The sequence below is a fragment of the Chelonia mydas genome, chromosome 2, assembly GCF_015237465.2.
Source record: "Chelonia mydas isolate rCheMyd1 chromosome 2, rCheMyd1.pri.v2, whole genome shotgun sequence".
NCBI classification, from domain to species: Eukaryota; Metazoa; Chordata; order Testudines; family Cheloniidae; genus Chelonia; species Chelonia mydas.
Genome location: NC_057850.1, coordinates 85,622,349 through 85,638,323, shown reverse-complemented (window position 1 = coordinate 85,638,323; position 15,975 = coordinate 85,622,349). Strand labels below are relative to the sequence as shown.

General features: G+C 43.6%; 1 protein-coding gene and 1 long non-coding RNA gene across 18 annotated transcripts in view; one reads left to right on the top strand and one right to left on the bottom strand.

Moving 5' to 3' along the window:
- Positions 1 to 15,975, bottom strand: part of PTPRM (protein tyrosine phosphatase receptor type M) — a 699,958-nt gene that overhangs the window by 426,266 nt on the left and 257,717 nt on the right. For all 17 annotated transcript variants that reach the window (XM_043539842.1, XM_043539843.1, XM_043539845.1 and 14 more), the window contains exon 5: positions 14,404 to 14,519. In XM_043539842.1, the coding sequence (XP_043395777.1) occupies positions 14,404 to 14,519 (116 nt within the window). The remainder of the gene's footprint in view (positions 1 to 14,403; positions 14,520 to 15,975) is intronic.
- Positions 7,227 to 14,567, top strand: LOC122464495. The gene is made up of 3 exons (XR_006288583.1): positions 7,227 to 7,257; positions 8,793 to 8,871; positions 14,448 to 14,567. It is a non-coding gene; the product is annotated as an uncharacterized LOC122464495 (long non-coding RNA).

Below are 15,975 nucleotides of genomic sequence, written 5' to 3'. Positions count from 1 at the left end.
TACGCAGGCACAGGCACACATTTTATAAAATGATAAAAGGTTTAGAAAACCTGACCTATGAGGCAGGGTTAAGAAAAGGACATATTTAATCTTTAGAAAAGAAGATTGGGGGTGTAGGATTGAAAACAGTCTTATAATATATTAAGAGTTTTTATAAAAAGGACTGGGAACAATTGTTCTCCGTGTCCACTGAGGACAGGACAAGAAGTAATTGACAATCTTCAGCAACGGAGATTTAGGTTAAATATTAGGAAAATTTTCTAACTAAAAGGATAGTTAAGTACAGTGATGGGCTTCAAGGTTTTTAGGAACAGATTTTTACCAAACACTTTTGTGGCAGTGTATGCACATCCCGTCTCCTGTTGCGAGGATAATGGGTGTGCAGATACTGTGGTTAATGTCTACCCGACTGTCTTGAGTTTCACCACACTGAGGTCCAAGGGTCAGAGTCAAAGCGGCCCTTAGGTTTGGGGCTGTGATACCTAATGGCCGGAGTCAATACAGCAGCCCTTGAGTTCAGGACAGCGTGGCCTAGTGGCCAATAGCCGAGGGGCCACTGCCATGGGGAGGGGGGGTGGTGGCCTAGGTAGCTGGGCCTGGACCCACATGACTCCACTGGCCCCAACAATGGCAGAGTGGCCCACCACTGGGTCAGTGGGGAATCCCACTGAAATATGCTGACCTCACATGGGTGGGAGATACCACTCCCTCACCCTCCCTGGGTCACTTCCTACAATGTTTCCTGAAGCTGCAGTCCATGAGGCATCAGTGTCTATGGGCTCCTTAGTATGGGCAATTCCCTGGGGATCCGCTGGCCACAGATCTCCAGTCCAGATCTCGGGATCTCCGGCTGCCGGAGACAAGGGCTGCGATGGCTCCTCAGCTGAAGCCTTCACCAAAGGTCCTCCCTCTCTGGCAGTCTGCTCAGACTGAGCCTGGCTGCTCCCTTTTATACTAGCATAGCACTTGGAGCATGCCCAGTACAGTCTGAGAGCCAGGATTTTCTCTGCCCATAGTGTGGGGTTAGCCCCTTCTGGCCCTGTGCAGGGTACGCACACCCCGCCAAAACTTGTCAGGAATAGTCTAGATATACTTGGTCCTGCCTCAGCACAGAGGATGTACTAAATCAGTGGTTCTCAAAGTGTGGGTGCGCCCACCTAGAGGGGTGTAGACACAGTTGCCAACTTTCACTCTGTAAATAGGCACCCCGACTTTCACAATAAGCCAAAAATCAAACTAATCCCACTTCAAAACAAGGCCAAAACAAGCCAATCCCTAAGAACCCCAACATTCTATGTGACTAGATCCCCCGGCATGCAGTCTGGGACTGTGGTGGGCCCACTGTGCACCCCTGACTCTCTCCCCTCCTTGTCCCCGCTTACCCCTTGCCACTGCTTGCTGGGAGCTGATCAAAAAAAGAAAGCAACAAGCTACAATAAGCAAGAAGCTACAAGCCAAACAAGCCACAATCTACAAGCCAAAAACTAGCCAACAAGCAACTCACAAGCCAATTAAGCCAAAAACAAGCCCAATTTCTGCGTTTTTTTCACGGGTTTGGCCTGTCTGCAGAGACATGTTCAGGACGGCATGCCCTGGGGTCAGGGCCTGCTCTCACGGGGGGCGGGGAGGGAGTGCCCCACTTCCAGCCCCGCTCCGCCCCCAGACAAGCTTCGCCTCCAACCCCATTCAGTCCCCAGTCCTGCTCCACCTCCAGACACAGCTCTGCCTCACTCCCTCTCCACCCCCAAGACCAGCTCTGTCACCAGACGCAGCTACCCTCCACCCCCTGCTCAGCTCTGTCCTCATTCCCTCTTTGCCCCCAAACCAGCTCCACCTCCAGCCCACTGTTGAGGGAGCCTTGGCTATGCAGTAATGGGGACGGGGCACAGACCAGATTCTGTTACTGGTAAGGGGGATGTGACTGGAAAAGTTTAAGAACCACTGGACTAGATGAACTCTCAAGGTCACTTCCAGCCCTAAATTTCTATGAGTTATCACTGTTTGAATACAAGGTGGGATTAGAGAGTAGCGATTTATTTGGCTCTGATTAAGTCCAGCCTGTGATGGGTTGGATCACAGAAACCCCTTTGGGAACTGCCAACTGATGTGCCAAGACTACTTCTGCTCTTGCTTTCCTGTCCTGTCAGCTTAGTACTTCAGTGTGCTGCCTGGTTTGAGCCAGACCTGCTAGCCTGCTGCAAACCCAGACCCAGCTCTGAACCATGTCCCCTAATAGCTGTAGGCTTAATTGAAAGCAACATAGGAAGTGTTCCTGTCCTTGACACTCAGATGCACTACTCCCAATGGGGTCCAAACCCTAAATTAATCTGTTTTACCCTGTATAAAGCTTATACAGGGTAAACGCATAAATTGTTCACCCTATATAACACTAATAGAGAGATATGCACAGCTGTTTACACCCCCTCCAGGTATTAATACATACTCTGGGTTAATTAATAAGTAAAAAGTGATTTTATTAAACACAGAAAGTAGGGTTTAATTGGTTCCAAGTAGTAACAGACAGAACAAAATGAATTACCAAGCAAAATAAAATAAAACATGCAAGTCTATGTCTAATCAAACTGAATACAGATAAAACCTCACCAGTTCCAGTGAGCTTTCTTTTACAGACTAATCTCCTTCTAGTCTGGGTCCAGCAATCTCTCCCACCCCCTGCAGTTACTGTCCTTTGTTCCAGTTTCTTTCTGGAATCTTTGGGGGGTTGAGAGGCTCTCTCTTTAGCCAGCTGAAAACAAAATGGAGGGGTCTCCCAGGGGTTTAAATAGACTTTCTCTTGTGGGTGGAGACCCCCTCCTCTCTCCTATGCAAAGTCCAGCTACAAATTGGAGTTTGAGTCACGTAGGCAAGTCAAATGACCAAGCATGACTGAATTCCTTACCAGCCAACCCACATTCCTTGGAAAGCTCAGATGTGGACTGGCATCTCCAAGTTCATTGTTGGCTTAAGGGCTTCTTGATTGGGCACTTACTGAGAATAGTCTTTTCTCAGGAAGCTGACCAACTGCTTCACTAAAACCTACTTAGAATCAGACGAGTATACAGCCAATATTCATAACTTCAAATACAAAAATGATACATGAATACAAATAGGATTAATAGATTCAATAAATCATAACCTCTACAGAGATATGTTATATGGCATATGTAGCATAAAACATATTCCAGTTATGTCATATACATACATTCATAAGCATATTTCCATAAAGCCTTATGGGGGGCACCATCACACAGCCCCTTTTGTGCTTACTGCTAATTCATTCATGCAAGTTAAAATTTACATTTCTGTCTCAAAAGTAGCTCTGGAAAGCAGAAGCATGCCTTTAGAAAGGGCTAGATTGCACCAAATGTTAGGTATTTTCTAAAATCCCCCCGCCGCACATGCCTCCCACCCCTCACCCCCAATAAGGACTGGTATTTCTTCTGGCAATTTACTTAATATTAATAATAATATAGACTTTTCAAAAGATGATGCCCAGGCTACTTGTACTTTGTTTTTTGATTCACTGTCATCTATTTGCATCTTCATTTCTTCCCCATTATGAAACGTTGCCTCAGTCTAGAAATATACCTTAGCAGAGGGAAAAGAAAAAATGTCTTCCTTTTGTCACCCTCTCTCTTTTTTTTTGGCTCTCCTACTGCTTTACACGCATATATCTAACTCAACATTGGTGCTAACTCTTGAAGTTTTCACTTTTGAAAGAGAATGGTTTAATACAAAAATAATCTCAAATGGAATGCATAAGAATCACATTTTTGTTAATTCTTTCAGTACCAAAAAAAACCTAGTTACATACTGGCAATAACCTGTGTTGTCCACAGATGTGACAAAGAAAATGTAAGCAGATGGAACACATCTGCTAATCATAAACATTCCTTCATTAGTGTCATCAGATTTACTTTTGTGGTGTGTTTACATTCAACGCATCAGCTAATGAGGACATTTAATTCATAGTGCACACGATCTAGCCAATGACCTTTTTAACTAAATGCTGGTGACAACAGAAGAAAAACAATTAGAACTTGGATATGGTTCCATATATTCATGATTTCCTTCATTTGACTTTAACCTGAGGTTATATTGGCTCAGTTACTGGTAATTTATCTTCACGTGATTGCATGCACAGCAGGTATAGTCTTGTGCTTCAGGGTACATGATGATTTTCTAAAGGGGTCAGGATGAGTATATTTTCCTTCATGTAAATCACTGCACAATTGACTACACGAATTGCTTTTTGTCCCCCTTTCTTTGAAACATCAGGTGATGGTCACTGCACGTGTTTTGAAACAAACTTGAGGGACCAGTGGTCTGATTTGGGAAGCAAATCCAATGTTCTTCAACAATGGCTAACCCCAAAACATTAGGGAGCTGTGTAAATGCTGTCTCAACTTAACCCTACAATTACAGGTGCATGCATATTTAAGAAACTAAATGGGCATCATTTGCTTTTCGCCAATGCCCTGCATTTTCCTGAAAAAAGGCAATGTATGTTATTCTGTTTCAGAATCAATGCTATTACACTAGTGGCAGCCTATTACCATAAAGTCTTATAGAAAGCCGCTGAATAGTCAGTGAACAGAGATAGATATGAATTCACAAGCTGTGGAAATAATTTACTATCTATGATGTGAGAGTTGTATCAAGGAAACTTTTAGCATGGTGCAGGGGCAATTAGGTGTGCATCCCACATACCAGCTAACAAGAGTACTATATGCATTTTCCCACACACTGCTGTAATAGGCATGCATGGTTTTATGTGGGGTTGCATGGCATTATGTGATGTGAATTTCTATCTCCATGTGAGACATCCTAATAGAAATTTTAAAGAAAACATTTTTTCACTGTGCGTGGAAGTAAGTGCTTTAAAATATCTCAAGATAGTTCTTCAGAACAGTTGATATAAGACTTCTGCACTTCTAATAATGTTCGCATTATGAATGTTTTCAAATAACCCATAAAAATTAAGTGCATGAATAATAACTACCCCAGTTATCAATTTACAATGGACTTCAATGAAGCTCTCTACACCTTACACCTGCTGAGGATATGGATCTCAATTTCAAATGTTTGGCTCAGTTGTTTTTCTTCATTTTCTGTTTTCAGTACACAGTCATAATGCCAAAAACAATAATTTCTTATTTGTGATTTGGGTATTTGTCACCTGATGGCCACAGCCTATCTTTCAGACATAATGTAATTAATATGGAATGAAAAATATTGGCATCCTCTAGACCACCAGGTTTTTCCTCACTTTCATCACATCTAAAATATAAAACCCAATATCAACAAGGTGTACTTTAAATGGAACTGGTGTTCCCCGGGAATTTTACTTGAGTACTCTAAAGCCTTGTTGAACTTTAACTGGAGACAATTAGTATAGTTGGTAGCAACTATTGAGCAAAGCCAAGGAGAACAAACTGACTCAGAAGACAAACAAAAATAGTACACGGAGAACAAGACACACACGATCCCTATTTCTAAAGAAGAAGCTCACTGCCTCCCCTCAGCCCCCGTCTCCCCCCCCCCCCCCCAAAAGAAAGAATCCAAGACAATTAAGAAGGACAAAATTATACTAATCTGGAACAGGAGCAGTGGAAAACACAACTCAGAGACCGAGTCACAAGGGGGGCATAGGATATGTCTACACAGCAATATACACCCAGGGTACAAAGTCAGGCTCAAGCCTAACATCCCTTCTGTCTACAGACAAATTTTTGCTAACCCAGGGCTCATACCCAGGATTCTACAGAGGTGGAGGGTCCAAGCCTGAGTCAAGCTAGGACCCAGGGTTCAAGCCCTATTACTTTGCAGTGCAGACAGAACCCTACTGGACTTATGCTCTGGGAGTTCACCAAACGTATTCCACAGTTCTACAGGCCAAACTTTCTTTGTTCTCTGGACAGTCAAGTTTTCCTACACTGCACCACAAACAAAGGGCTAGAGTGGCCACATTTTAGGAAGCCTGGGATATGGATGGTTGGACTTGGCCCACGCTATGCAGTGTAGACTCTAGAGCCCCAGGTTAGGACTCAGGGTTCAACACTTCATAACCTGGGGTTACAAATGACTGTAGAAATGCAATCCCTAGGTTAACAAACCCAGGGCATACTAACTCATGTTCTATTAGCACTGGGCTTACATTGCCACGTAGACACACCCTGAAGTGTCAAAACCACTGCATGGCTGCTGCCTAATCCTGTAGGTGCTTAAAGTCCCTATGTCTAAGTTTCTGCCACTGAATTCCCCAAGGGGCCTACGCTTCGGCAGCTGGGAATTTAAACAGCCACCTCAGTCTCGACACCACCCAGCAGCTTCACACCTAATATATATCTAAGCCCCAGCTGGATTCCCAAATAAGACATTTCACCAACCTTTCTCACCTGTGTGGTCAGATGTGGTAGGCATGCTCAGAGCCAGATGTGGTCAGATGTGCTCAGAGCATGCTCAGAGGTGCTGCCTCCTGCTATACAGTTTTATCCCAGTGGGTAGGGCTGTCATGGGTTCAATTCTCCCCTCTGCCTAATGTAGAGAATTGGGTCTTGTCCCCACCATGGGGAATTCCCTTAACCACAGAACTGTGGAATTTTCTGGATAGTCTCTCAATCTCTCTTGTTGGAACTGATCCACTGTGGATAAACAGCTATTGGGCCAAAAAGAGAATTAGAATGACTCTCCAGCCCTGTGGTTAGGGCACTCCAATGGGTTATGGGAGAGAGAGGTTCTGGACCCTTCTCCAATGGATAATTAATTATTTACACACACTGGAACAGCTTCAATAGACTAGACTGTGCAAGACCCATCCCAGAATACCCTATAGCCCACCGTTTAAGAAGCAGGTTCAAATCCCCCCTCCACAACAGGCAGAGGACAGAATTGAAGCCAGGTCTCACACAACCTGTGCAAGTGCCCTGACCGCTGGGTTAAAGGTTATAAGTAGTGGGACAGGGTTGGGCCAGATGGCTACAGGAGAGTGATAGAAGGCAGATATATTAGCCCCAGGTTAAGCACATCCCTTTTCCTTGGGTAAGGTAACAGGGGCAGTTCCAGAACAATCAGGAACTTGCTGGAACCATATAAGGCAGACACGCTAATTAGGACACATGGAGCCAATTAAGAAGCTGCTAGACTCAATTAAGACAGGCAGGCTAATCAGGGCACCTGATTTTAAAAGGACCTCATTTCAGTCAGTGAGAGTCATGTGAGGAGCTGGGAGCAAGAGGCGCAAGAAGCTGAGAATGAGTAAGCATACTGCTGGAGGACTGCGAAGTACAAGCGTTACCAGACATCAGGAGGAAGGTCCTGTAGGGAGGATAAAGGAGGTGTTGGGAGGAGGCTATGGGGAAGTAGCCCAGGGCGTTGCAGCTGTCTCGCAGTTGTTACAAGAGACACTGTAGACAGTTGCAATCCACAGGGCCCTGGGCTGGAATCCGGAGTAGAGGGCGGGCCCGGGTTCCCCCATCCCCCTCAACTCCCTATGTGAGACAAGAGGAGGCGACCTGGACTGTGGGTCCCAACAGAGGGGAAGGTCCCTGGCCTATCCCCCGACCCTCTAGGTGGGTCAGCAGAGACTGTGGGGATTGTTTTCCTCCCTTTCCCCATGCTGGCCAGTGATGAGGTTAGCTGAGTGAATGGCAGGTTTGAGCCAGTAGCAAAAGTGGCCAAATTGAGGGCTGCCATGAATCTCTGAGGCGAGCAAATCCGCCAATAAGCGAAGGACCCACAAAGGCAGAGGAGGAACTTTGTCACAGTAGACACCCCTTCTTCCCTCTCCATTTTTCTTGAAAAAAACTGACCTGGCTTAGGTGCACAACTCCAGGAGAGGGCTCATGGCTGTGAATCCAAGTGTTGATAGGCATCTCCTTCCAGTCCAGATTTAGGCACCTGACTCCTTTTTAGGGGCAGGGCTTAGGGCTCTCCTTGGCATTTCCTAGTGGGTAACTTCAGCGGCTCCCTGCCTAGCATGCTAACTTTTGTAAATCCCATTTTGGGAGGCTTAACTCTCCCCATATATTGTAATTGGAGCCTGGGCACCTAATTCAGAGTTAGGAATTCCTCAGTCAGGTGCTGAGAACTGCAACTCATAATTTCCCCTTGTGAATCCTACCTCTGCACCCTCACAATGAGTGAACGTTAAGACATTTTGGATAAGTAGGGAAAAGTATCAGGATGAAATCTCAACCCTATTAAAGTCAATGACAATACTGCTATCAACTTCAATGGGACCAAGATTTCACTGTAGATGTTTGCCTGAATCTTACCCTAGCCTACTGAGTCGGGGGGAGGGGGGGGAGATACAGAGGGAAGTAGCAGTGCTGGAAAGCAGGTTATTTCATTAAATGTTTGGTACTCTGCCCAAGTCCAGTCAGGCCAGAAATTCTGCAAGAGCAGCCTTTCTTGTCGTACTGCAGTACTTTCAGTTCTGGCCAGAACCAAGCAGAAAAAAAGAATAATCTTTAATTAAATTAATAGCACATTTAAATCTCATACAAAACGTTTGGGATAAAGGTGTGGATTGCTTCTTACTTAAGCAAATCACCTTGTCCATTCCTATACCACAAGGCAAAAGTGGAATCAGCTTTTATATACCGGCTTTCAAACTCGAAATATCTAAAAATGTTTGTCACAATCAGGAGTTAAATAGTGACAGCTGAGTAACAGACTTAGGACCTTCTATCTTGTGGTGGTAGAAAAACTGTACTATGGTAAATATACTTAACTACTTAAGAATTTGGAACCCGAAAAATTCTATGACACAGCAAACGCCTATGTTACAGCCTCCCAGAACTGGAACTGCGTTTGGATCATGGTATTGTATGTAGCAGCAGAGAGATCTGCAACCATGGAAGCTGGGAGGTAAGCACAAAAATCAAATCCAAACATTTCAGACATTTCTGTCAACTTTGTAAAGTTCATATACAAAAACACATTTGGAATTTACATGATTCCTGATCTATCAACAGCAAGGAACTGCAGTTTTCATTATGCTGAGGCTAAATGACATGCATCATTTTGAAAAGTGGACATTCAAAAATAAGAGGCAGAAGACCTACCTGTGTGTTTTCTTATCCTGGATATGAAGACAAATACTTCTCCTGATTTAAATCAGGAGTGTCTTTACTGAACTCAATATAGTTACTCTAGATTTACCCCAGTGCAATTAATAGTCCATGCTATTTTATTGAATGGAAATTATGATTATGACAAAGTAAAATAATAAAGAACTGAGCTCCAATCTTGCAAAGACTGCACATGCTCAACTTGATGCAGAGGTATGGGGTGAAATCCTGGCCCATCTGAAATAAATGGCAAAATTCCACCCATTGACTGGTTTCACTGACTCAAATAGGAAATTCACAGCATAAAGCTGAGCATGTGCACAAATTTCTACAAGGTCAGGGCCTTAAAGAAAATGGCAGTAATAAATTCACCATTGCAGTCTGAACGATGGTAAAAAAGTCTTTCTACTGTATTTAAAGGAAAATATGAAAGTGTGAGCCGCAGAATATGGGACAAACCTAAGGACTGATAAGCATTACAACAAAAGTGTACTGTTACAATGAAGGATATTTTCAGTCAGATAGCTAAATGAAATTAATTCTTCTGTCAGATAATGTACAGCCAGCATCAACTATGATAATAGCAATCCATTGTAGAGCTCTACGGGAACTTTTTTGTCAAACTATATTCTCTCTAACAAGGATATGTTTTTGTCTGTTTTGCCCAACTGTCACAGAATTCCATTTTTGGCATTAGAATCTATCATTTTGCTACAGCCAGGTGCCCAATATTTTGTTTTTTCTGCCTTGCCAGACCTGGCTATTGCTTCCTCTTCCTGTGCTGCTTTCACTGAGGCGAAGCCATGAGCAACAGCTCTCTTAGTTCAGCAGGACCATCCCAGCCCACACAACGTGTGTGTCCTAGAGGGAGAACATGGCAGTCAGGGGCCAAGCCAATGAGTCATGGGCACCAGTCAGTGCTCTGTCTGGCACAGATTGCAAAGTACACAGAGCTGGATTGAGGCAAACTGGGGCCTAAGCACACCAAAGAACAATGTCCTAGTGGCTTCACTCCATGGCCCCGAGCCCACTATAGCCCCAAGAAGACTGGTGTAGTAGCATTAGGCCCCTTTTTCAACCCCAAGAGTGCCCCCTAGTCCTCGGAAGCGTGGCTGGGGAGGAAGGCCCTGTGTACTCCCCCAACGGCTGGGGTTTATCTGCTTGTTTGTGGGAGCTAGACCTGCTACACTTTCCTCCTGCTACACGTATAATCCTCTGTTTGGATATGCGTTAGGGTGACCACCTGCTAACGTTTTCACACCTTCATTATATTTTATAAATTTAAAGGTGCCGGTTTCATTAGTCCTTGCCATCGGAGGGAGGGTTCTGCGTACTAGTTGGGTGAGTACAGGATGCAGAAACCTCCCTCCAATGGCAAGGACTAATGAAACCTGCACCTTTAAATTTTAAAATGTAGTCACCAGGTGGACACCCTAATATGTGTGTGCGCACACGTGCTAGACGTCCCCCCAAAGAAGCGGCATTTTGGACTTAAACCTCCATACTGTTCAATGGGGATGTTCACAGCTCTCAGGGATATTGTTGCAGTCTCTCTGCAGACTGAGGCAGACATCACTGAATCACAGAATCATAGAATATCAGAGTTGGAAGGGACCTCAGGAGGTCATCTAGTCCAACCCCCTGCCCAGAGCAGGACCAATCCCCAACTAAATCATCCCAGCCAGGGCTTTGTCAAGCCTGACCTTAAAAACTTCTAAGGAAGGGGATTCCACCACCTCCCTAGGGAACCCATTCCAGTGCTTCACCACCCTCCTAGTGAAAAAGATTTTCCTAATATCCAACCTAAATCTCCCCCACTGCAACTTGAGACCATTACTCCTTGTCCTGTCATCTGCTATCACTGAGAATAGTCTATATCCATCCTCTCTGGATCCACCTCTCAGGTAGTTGAAAACAGCTATCAAATCCCCCCTCATTCTTCTCTTCTGTAGACTAAACAATCCGAGTTCCCTCAGCCTCTCCTCATAAGTCATGTGTTCCAGACCCCTAATCATTTTTGTTGCCCTTCGCTGGACTCTCTCCAATTTTTCCACATCCTTCTTGTAGTGTGGGGCCCAAAACTGAACACAGTACTCCAAATGAGGCCTCACCAATGTCCAATAGAGGGGAACGATCACGTCCCTCGATCTGCTGGCAATGTCCCTACTTATACAGCCCAAAATGCCATTGGTCTTCTTGGCAACAAGGGCACACTGTTGACTCATATCCAGCTTCTCGTCCACTGTCACCCCTAGGTCCTTCTCTGCAGAACCGCTGCCTAGCCATTCGGTCCCTAGTCTGTAGCGGTGCATGGGATTCTTCCGTCCTAAGTGCAGGACTCTGCACTTGCCCTTGTTGAACCTCATCAGATTTCTTTTGGCCCAATCCTCCAATTTGTCTAGGGCCCTCTGTATCCTATCCCTACCTTCCAGCGTATCTATCACTCCTCCCAGTTGAGTGTCATCCGCAAACTTGCTGAGGGTGCAATCCACACCATTCTCCAGATCATTAATGAAGATATTGAACAAAACCGGCCCCAGGACCGACCCCTGGGGCACTCCACTTGATACCGGCTGCCAACTAGACATGGAGCCATTGATCACTACCCGCTGAGCCTGACAATCTAGCCAACTTTCTACCCACCTTGTAGTGCATCCATCCAGCCCATACTTCTTTAACTTGCTGACAAGAATACTGTGGGAGACAGTGTCAAAAGCTTTGCTCAAGTCAAGGAATAACAGGTCCACTGCTTTCCCCTCATCCACAGAACCAGTTATCTCATCATAGAAGGCAATTAGATTAGTCAGGCAAGACTTTCCCTTGGTGAATCCATGCTGACTGTTCCTGATCTCTTTCCTCTCATTTAAGTGCTTCAGAATTGATTCCTTGAGGACCTGCTCCATGATTTTTCCGGGGACTGAGCTGAGGCTGACTGGCCTGTAGTTCCCAGGATCCTCCTCCTTCCCTTTTTTAAAGATTGGCACTACATTAGCCTTTTTCCAGTCTTCCGGCACTTTTCAAAGATAATGGCCAATGGCTCTGCAATCACATCCGCCAACTCCTTTAGCACTCTCGGATGCAACGCATCCGGCCCCATGGACTTGTGCACGTCCAGTTTTTTTAAATAGTCCCGAACCACTTCTTTCTTCACAGAGGGCTGGTCACCTCCTCCCCATGCTGTGCTGCCCAGTGCAGTAGTCTGGGAGCTGACCTTGTTCGTGAAGACAGAGGCAAAAAAAGCATTGAGTACATTAGCTTTTTCCACATCCTCTGTCACTAGGTTGCCTCCCTCATTCAGTAAGGGGCCCACACTTTCCTTGGCTTTCTTCTTGTTGCCAACATACTTGAAGAAACCCTTCTTGTTACTCTTAACATCTCTCGCTAGCTGCAACTCCAGGTGTGATTTGGCCTTCCTGATTTCACTCCTACATGCCTGAGCAATATTTTTATACTCATCCCTGGTCATTTGTCCAATCTTCCACTTCTTGTAAGCCTCTTTTTTTGTGTTTAAGATCAGCAAGGATTTCACTGAAAAGCCAAGCTGGTCGCCTGCCATATTTACTATTCTTTCTACACATCGGGATGGTTTGTCCCTGTAACCACAATAAGGATTCTTTAAAATACAGCCAGCTCTCCTGGATTCCTTTCCCCTTCATGTTATTCTCCCAGGGGATGCTGCCCATCAGTTCCCGGAGGGAGTCAAAGTCTGCTTTTCTGAAGTCCAGGGTCCGAATTCTGCTGCTTTCCTTTATTCCTTGTGCCAGGATCCTGAACTCGACCATCTCATGGTTGACCATCTCACTGCATCAGTTATAGTGTGGTAATCCTTTCAAACTTCTCCCCATAACAAGAAGGGTTAGATTTCTTTTTTTGTGTAATGAATGCTGAGATTCTGATGTAATCACATAGCTCTTGGGGCTGGGGCTCAAGCCCTAGAAGCATGAGTATTGTTCAGATCCTCCACTCCGATAGAAATACAAAACCAATTAAGGTTTCAGAGTAGCAGCCCTGTTAGTCTGTATCCGCAAAAAAGAAAAAGGAGTACTCGTGGCACGTATTCGTGAGCTCACGAAAGCTTACATTCAAATAAATTTGTTAGTCTCTAAGGTGCCACGAGTACTCCTTTTCTTAAAACGAATTAACTGATTTCTCTGGGTATCAGATCAGGCTTTTTGTGGGTACAGTGGATGGTTAGCCATTTACTCACAGGTAAAACTTTCTCTTCCAATGAGATTGTTTTACCATTTTTACCACACTCCACACATTTTAATTTTTTTCTGAAATCCCCACACACTTGGTGCAGTTCATAAATTAAAGATACACAACATAAAAGGTTTGAGATTGTTTGGTGACAGAACCTCCCTAAAACGGAAGTTTATGTCTCTCCCCGCCATCGACTATAACTTTAATTTTCCCTACCCCATCCTGCAATTTTATCTGATTATCTCAGACACTGTCTTTTCCCTCTAGCACTCAAGGTCTCAGAGTGTCACTGTTGCCATTATGACCTGAGGTAACTTAGATTTTTGGTGTTTCCCCACTTCAAGGTTCAAATTCAGACTAATGTGTGAAGCAGAAAAGGGACAATTCTGGAGATATGGCATCATGCAGACAGCTAGCTTCGGAAAACCCAGTGGGAGAGAAAGAGATCAAGTGCAGAACACTTTTGTTTGACTTAGGTTTACATATACAAATAGAGAAGGCTGGTTGGACTGAAAGCAAAGTTAGGAAAAAGTCCACAATTTAAATCAAGATTGGAAATCTTTCTAAAATATACACTATAAATCAAACAGAAGTTATGACCCGTATGCGGAGTTTACTGAGGTGAGGTGATATGGCCCGTGATATGCAGACGGTCAGACTAAATAACCATAATGGTATTTTCTGTCCTTAAAATATATGAATCTATTCAAAGCAATTCTGTTTTAACATAGGGCATCCTATGTTGGATATAGGCAGTGCTATAGAGCATTCTGGTTAATAGATGCAACCCACCATCATTACTTACAGCTAGGTCAGTCACAGCAGCTGCTGACAAAAGGCACAGCTGTCACTATGGAAAAAGTGAGCATTTACCCTTAATTACCACACAGTGGTAACAGAGCTACCACAGTTTTTCTCTTTCTGTGTTCACCCACTCATAATTGACGTGTGAGAAATATCAGATACTTCAAAAGAACAAATACCATGGAAAGGTTCAAATCCATTATTAAGGCTAGTATTGATGAGACAGGAGTTTAAGCTATAATGTCTCCTCTTGTGCAACTCCTTGGGATCACTGAATCATACTTTCAAAAATCTCATTGTACTGTGAAAGAAAATAAGTTACCTGTAACCACAGCCGGTCACCTGTATTTGTTTTACCATTGGCAGTGCACTGAAAAGTGGCAAACTGTCCAGCATTGACTTCCACACTCTGAAGACGCAGGAAATGTGGAGTTTTGGCTGACAGAAGAGAAAAAAGGATAGAGTTATTAACACACAGTGTGACTGGGATGGATTCATACTGGTTTATTAAATATATACTGTTTTAAAATGTTCCAGTAATAAATTTACATTTGAGAAAAACACATGCTAACAAGTGTTCTAAATATTTGATTCTAATTGTAGAAGATACTATATACTGTTAAGTGAGCTTTGTTCCTTTTTGCATGTATCTGGGATACAACAAAAGAGAAGGGTGCTATCTTATTGTTCCTGCTGTGCAAATTATCTTAGCTCAGCAGCCTTCTTGTATTAACACTTCCATATTAATAAAAATTATATTGAAATCTAATTGATGTTTTGAACAAAAACATATTAGCTATTTATACCAGCAACTAGACCAGAACAGTGAAAAGTTAAATTATGTTGTCAAGGAAACTACTTTTTCCTTTTAACTAGATACAATGTGTGTAGATAACGCATTTTAGCAAGATTGTTTGGTATGCTAAAGTTCTAGCATAACATTTCCACCAAGAAGAGCTATGTTCTTTAAAGACAGCTCTTCTGAAGAACAGCGGAGGAAAACAAAACACAGTAGCTGCTGCATGGTAATACTTATTTCCAGTTTACACTTGGAGAGCACCTCACAATAACAGAAAAGCAAATTGTCTGCAAATACTCTTTCAGTAAGACACCTATATAAAGAAGAATTATCTCAATTTCACCTACCTGGATAAACGTAGTATATTGTTTTTTGTTTTTACTAGAAAAAGTCAATTGCACTGAAGAAAAAAAAAAAACCAGAAATTAGAGAGAGTATTCTCTCTTAGAAAGACAATAGTTCCAAACAATCCAGCTCCCAAAGAAGTCAAGAGGAATCTTTCCATTGACTACTGTGGTAGTTGAACTAGGCCTAGAATACTGCTTTCAGTTATACTCACCTCAGTACTAGAAATATTTCAACAAACTGAAGAGACCTACCAGATGACCAACATAAATGATTAAGGTGATAACTTAAAAAACAACATTAAAATAACTCTGTAGGCATAACTTGGGGAATCATAAGCATAACAGGGGATATAAGAAAGATCTATATTAATTCAAGAGGAACACTCGTTTAAGGGTCAGCGCAAGGGATTATACAATAATGGGGAGAAATTTTGGATGAATACTATGAAAAATGTCTCTATGGAGAAATCTATTAGACTTCGTAATGGAGATTTGATCCTGCTCCCATTCTAGTCAATGGAAAAATTCCCATTGACTTCAATGGTGCAGGATCAAGCACTTGTCTCACAAGCAAAGTGGTGGAACCACATCCCTTTAAAACCAGACTAGGTAAAGAACCAGATAGGCCCCACACTAGCAATGAGGGGACCAATGGGGCAGCTAGGCTCCACATGGGCAATGAGAGAATTAAAGAGAACCTTTAGACCCAGCTGACCCTGGACCATTAACCTGTAGCCAATGTCAGGCG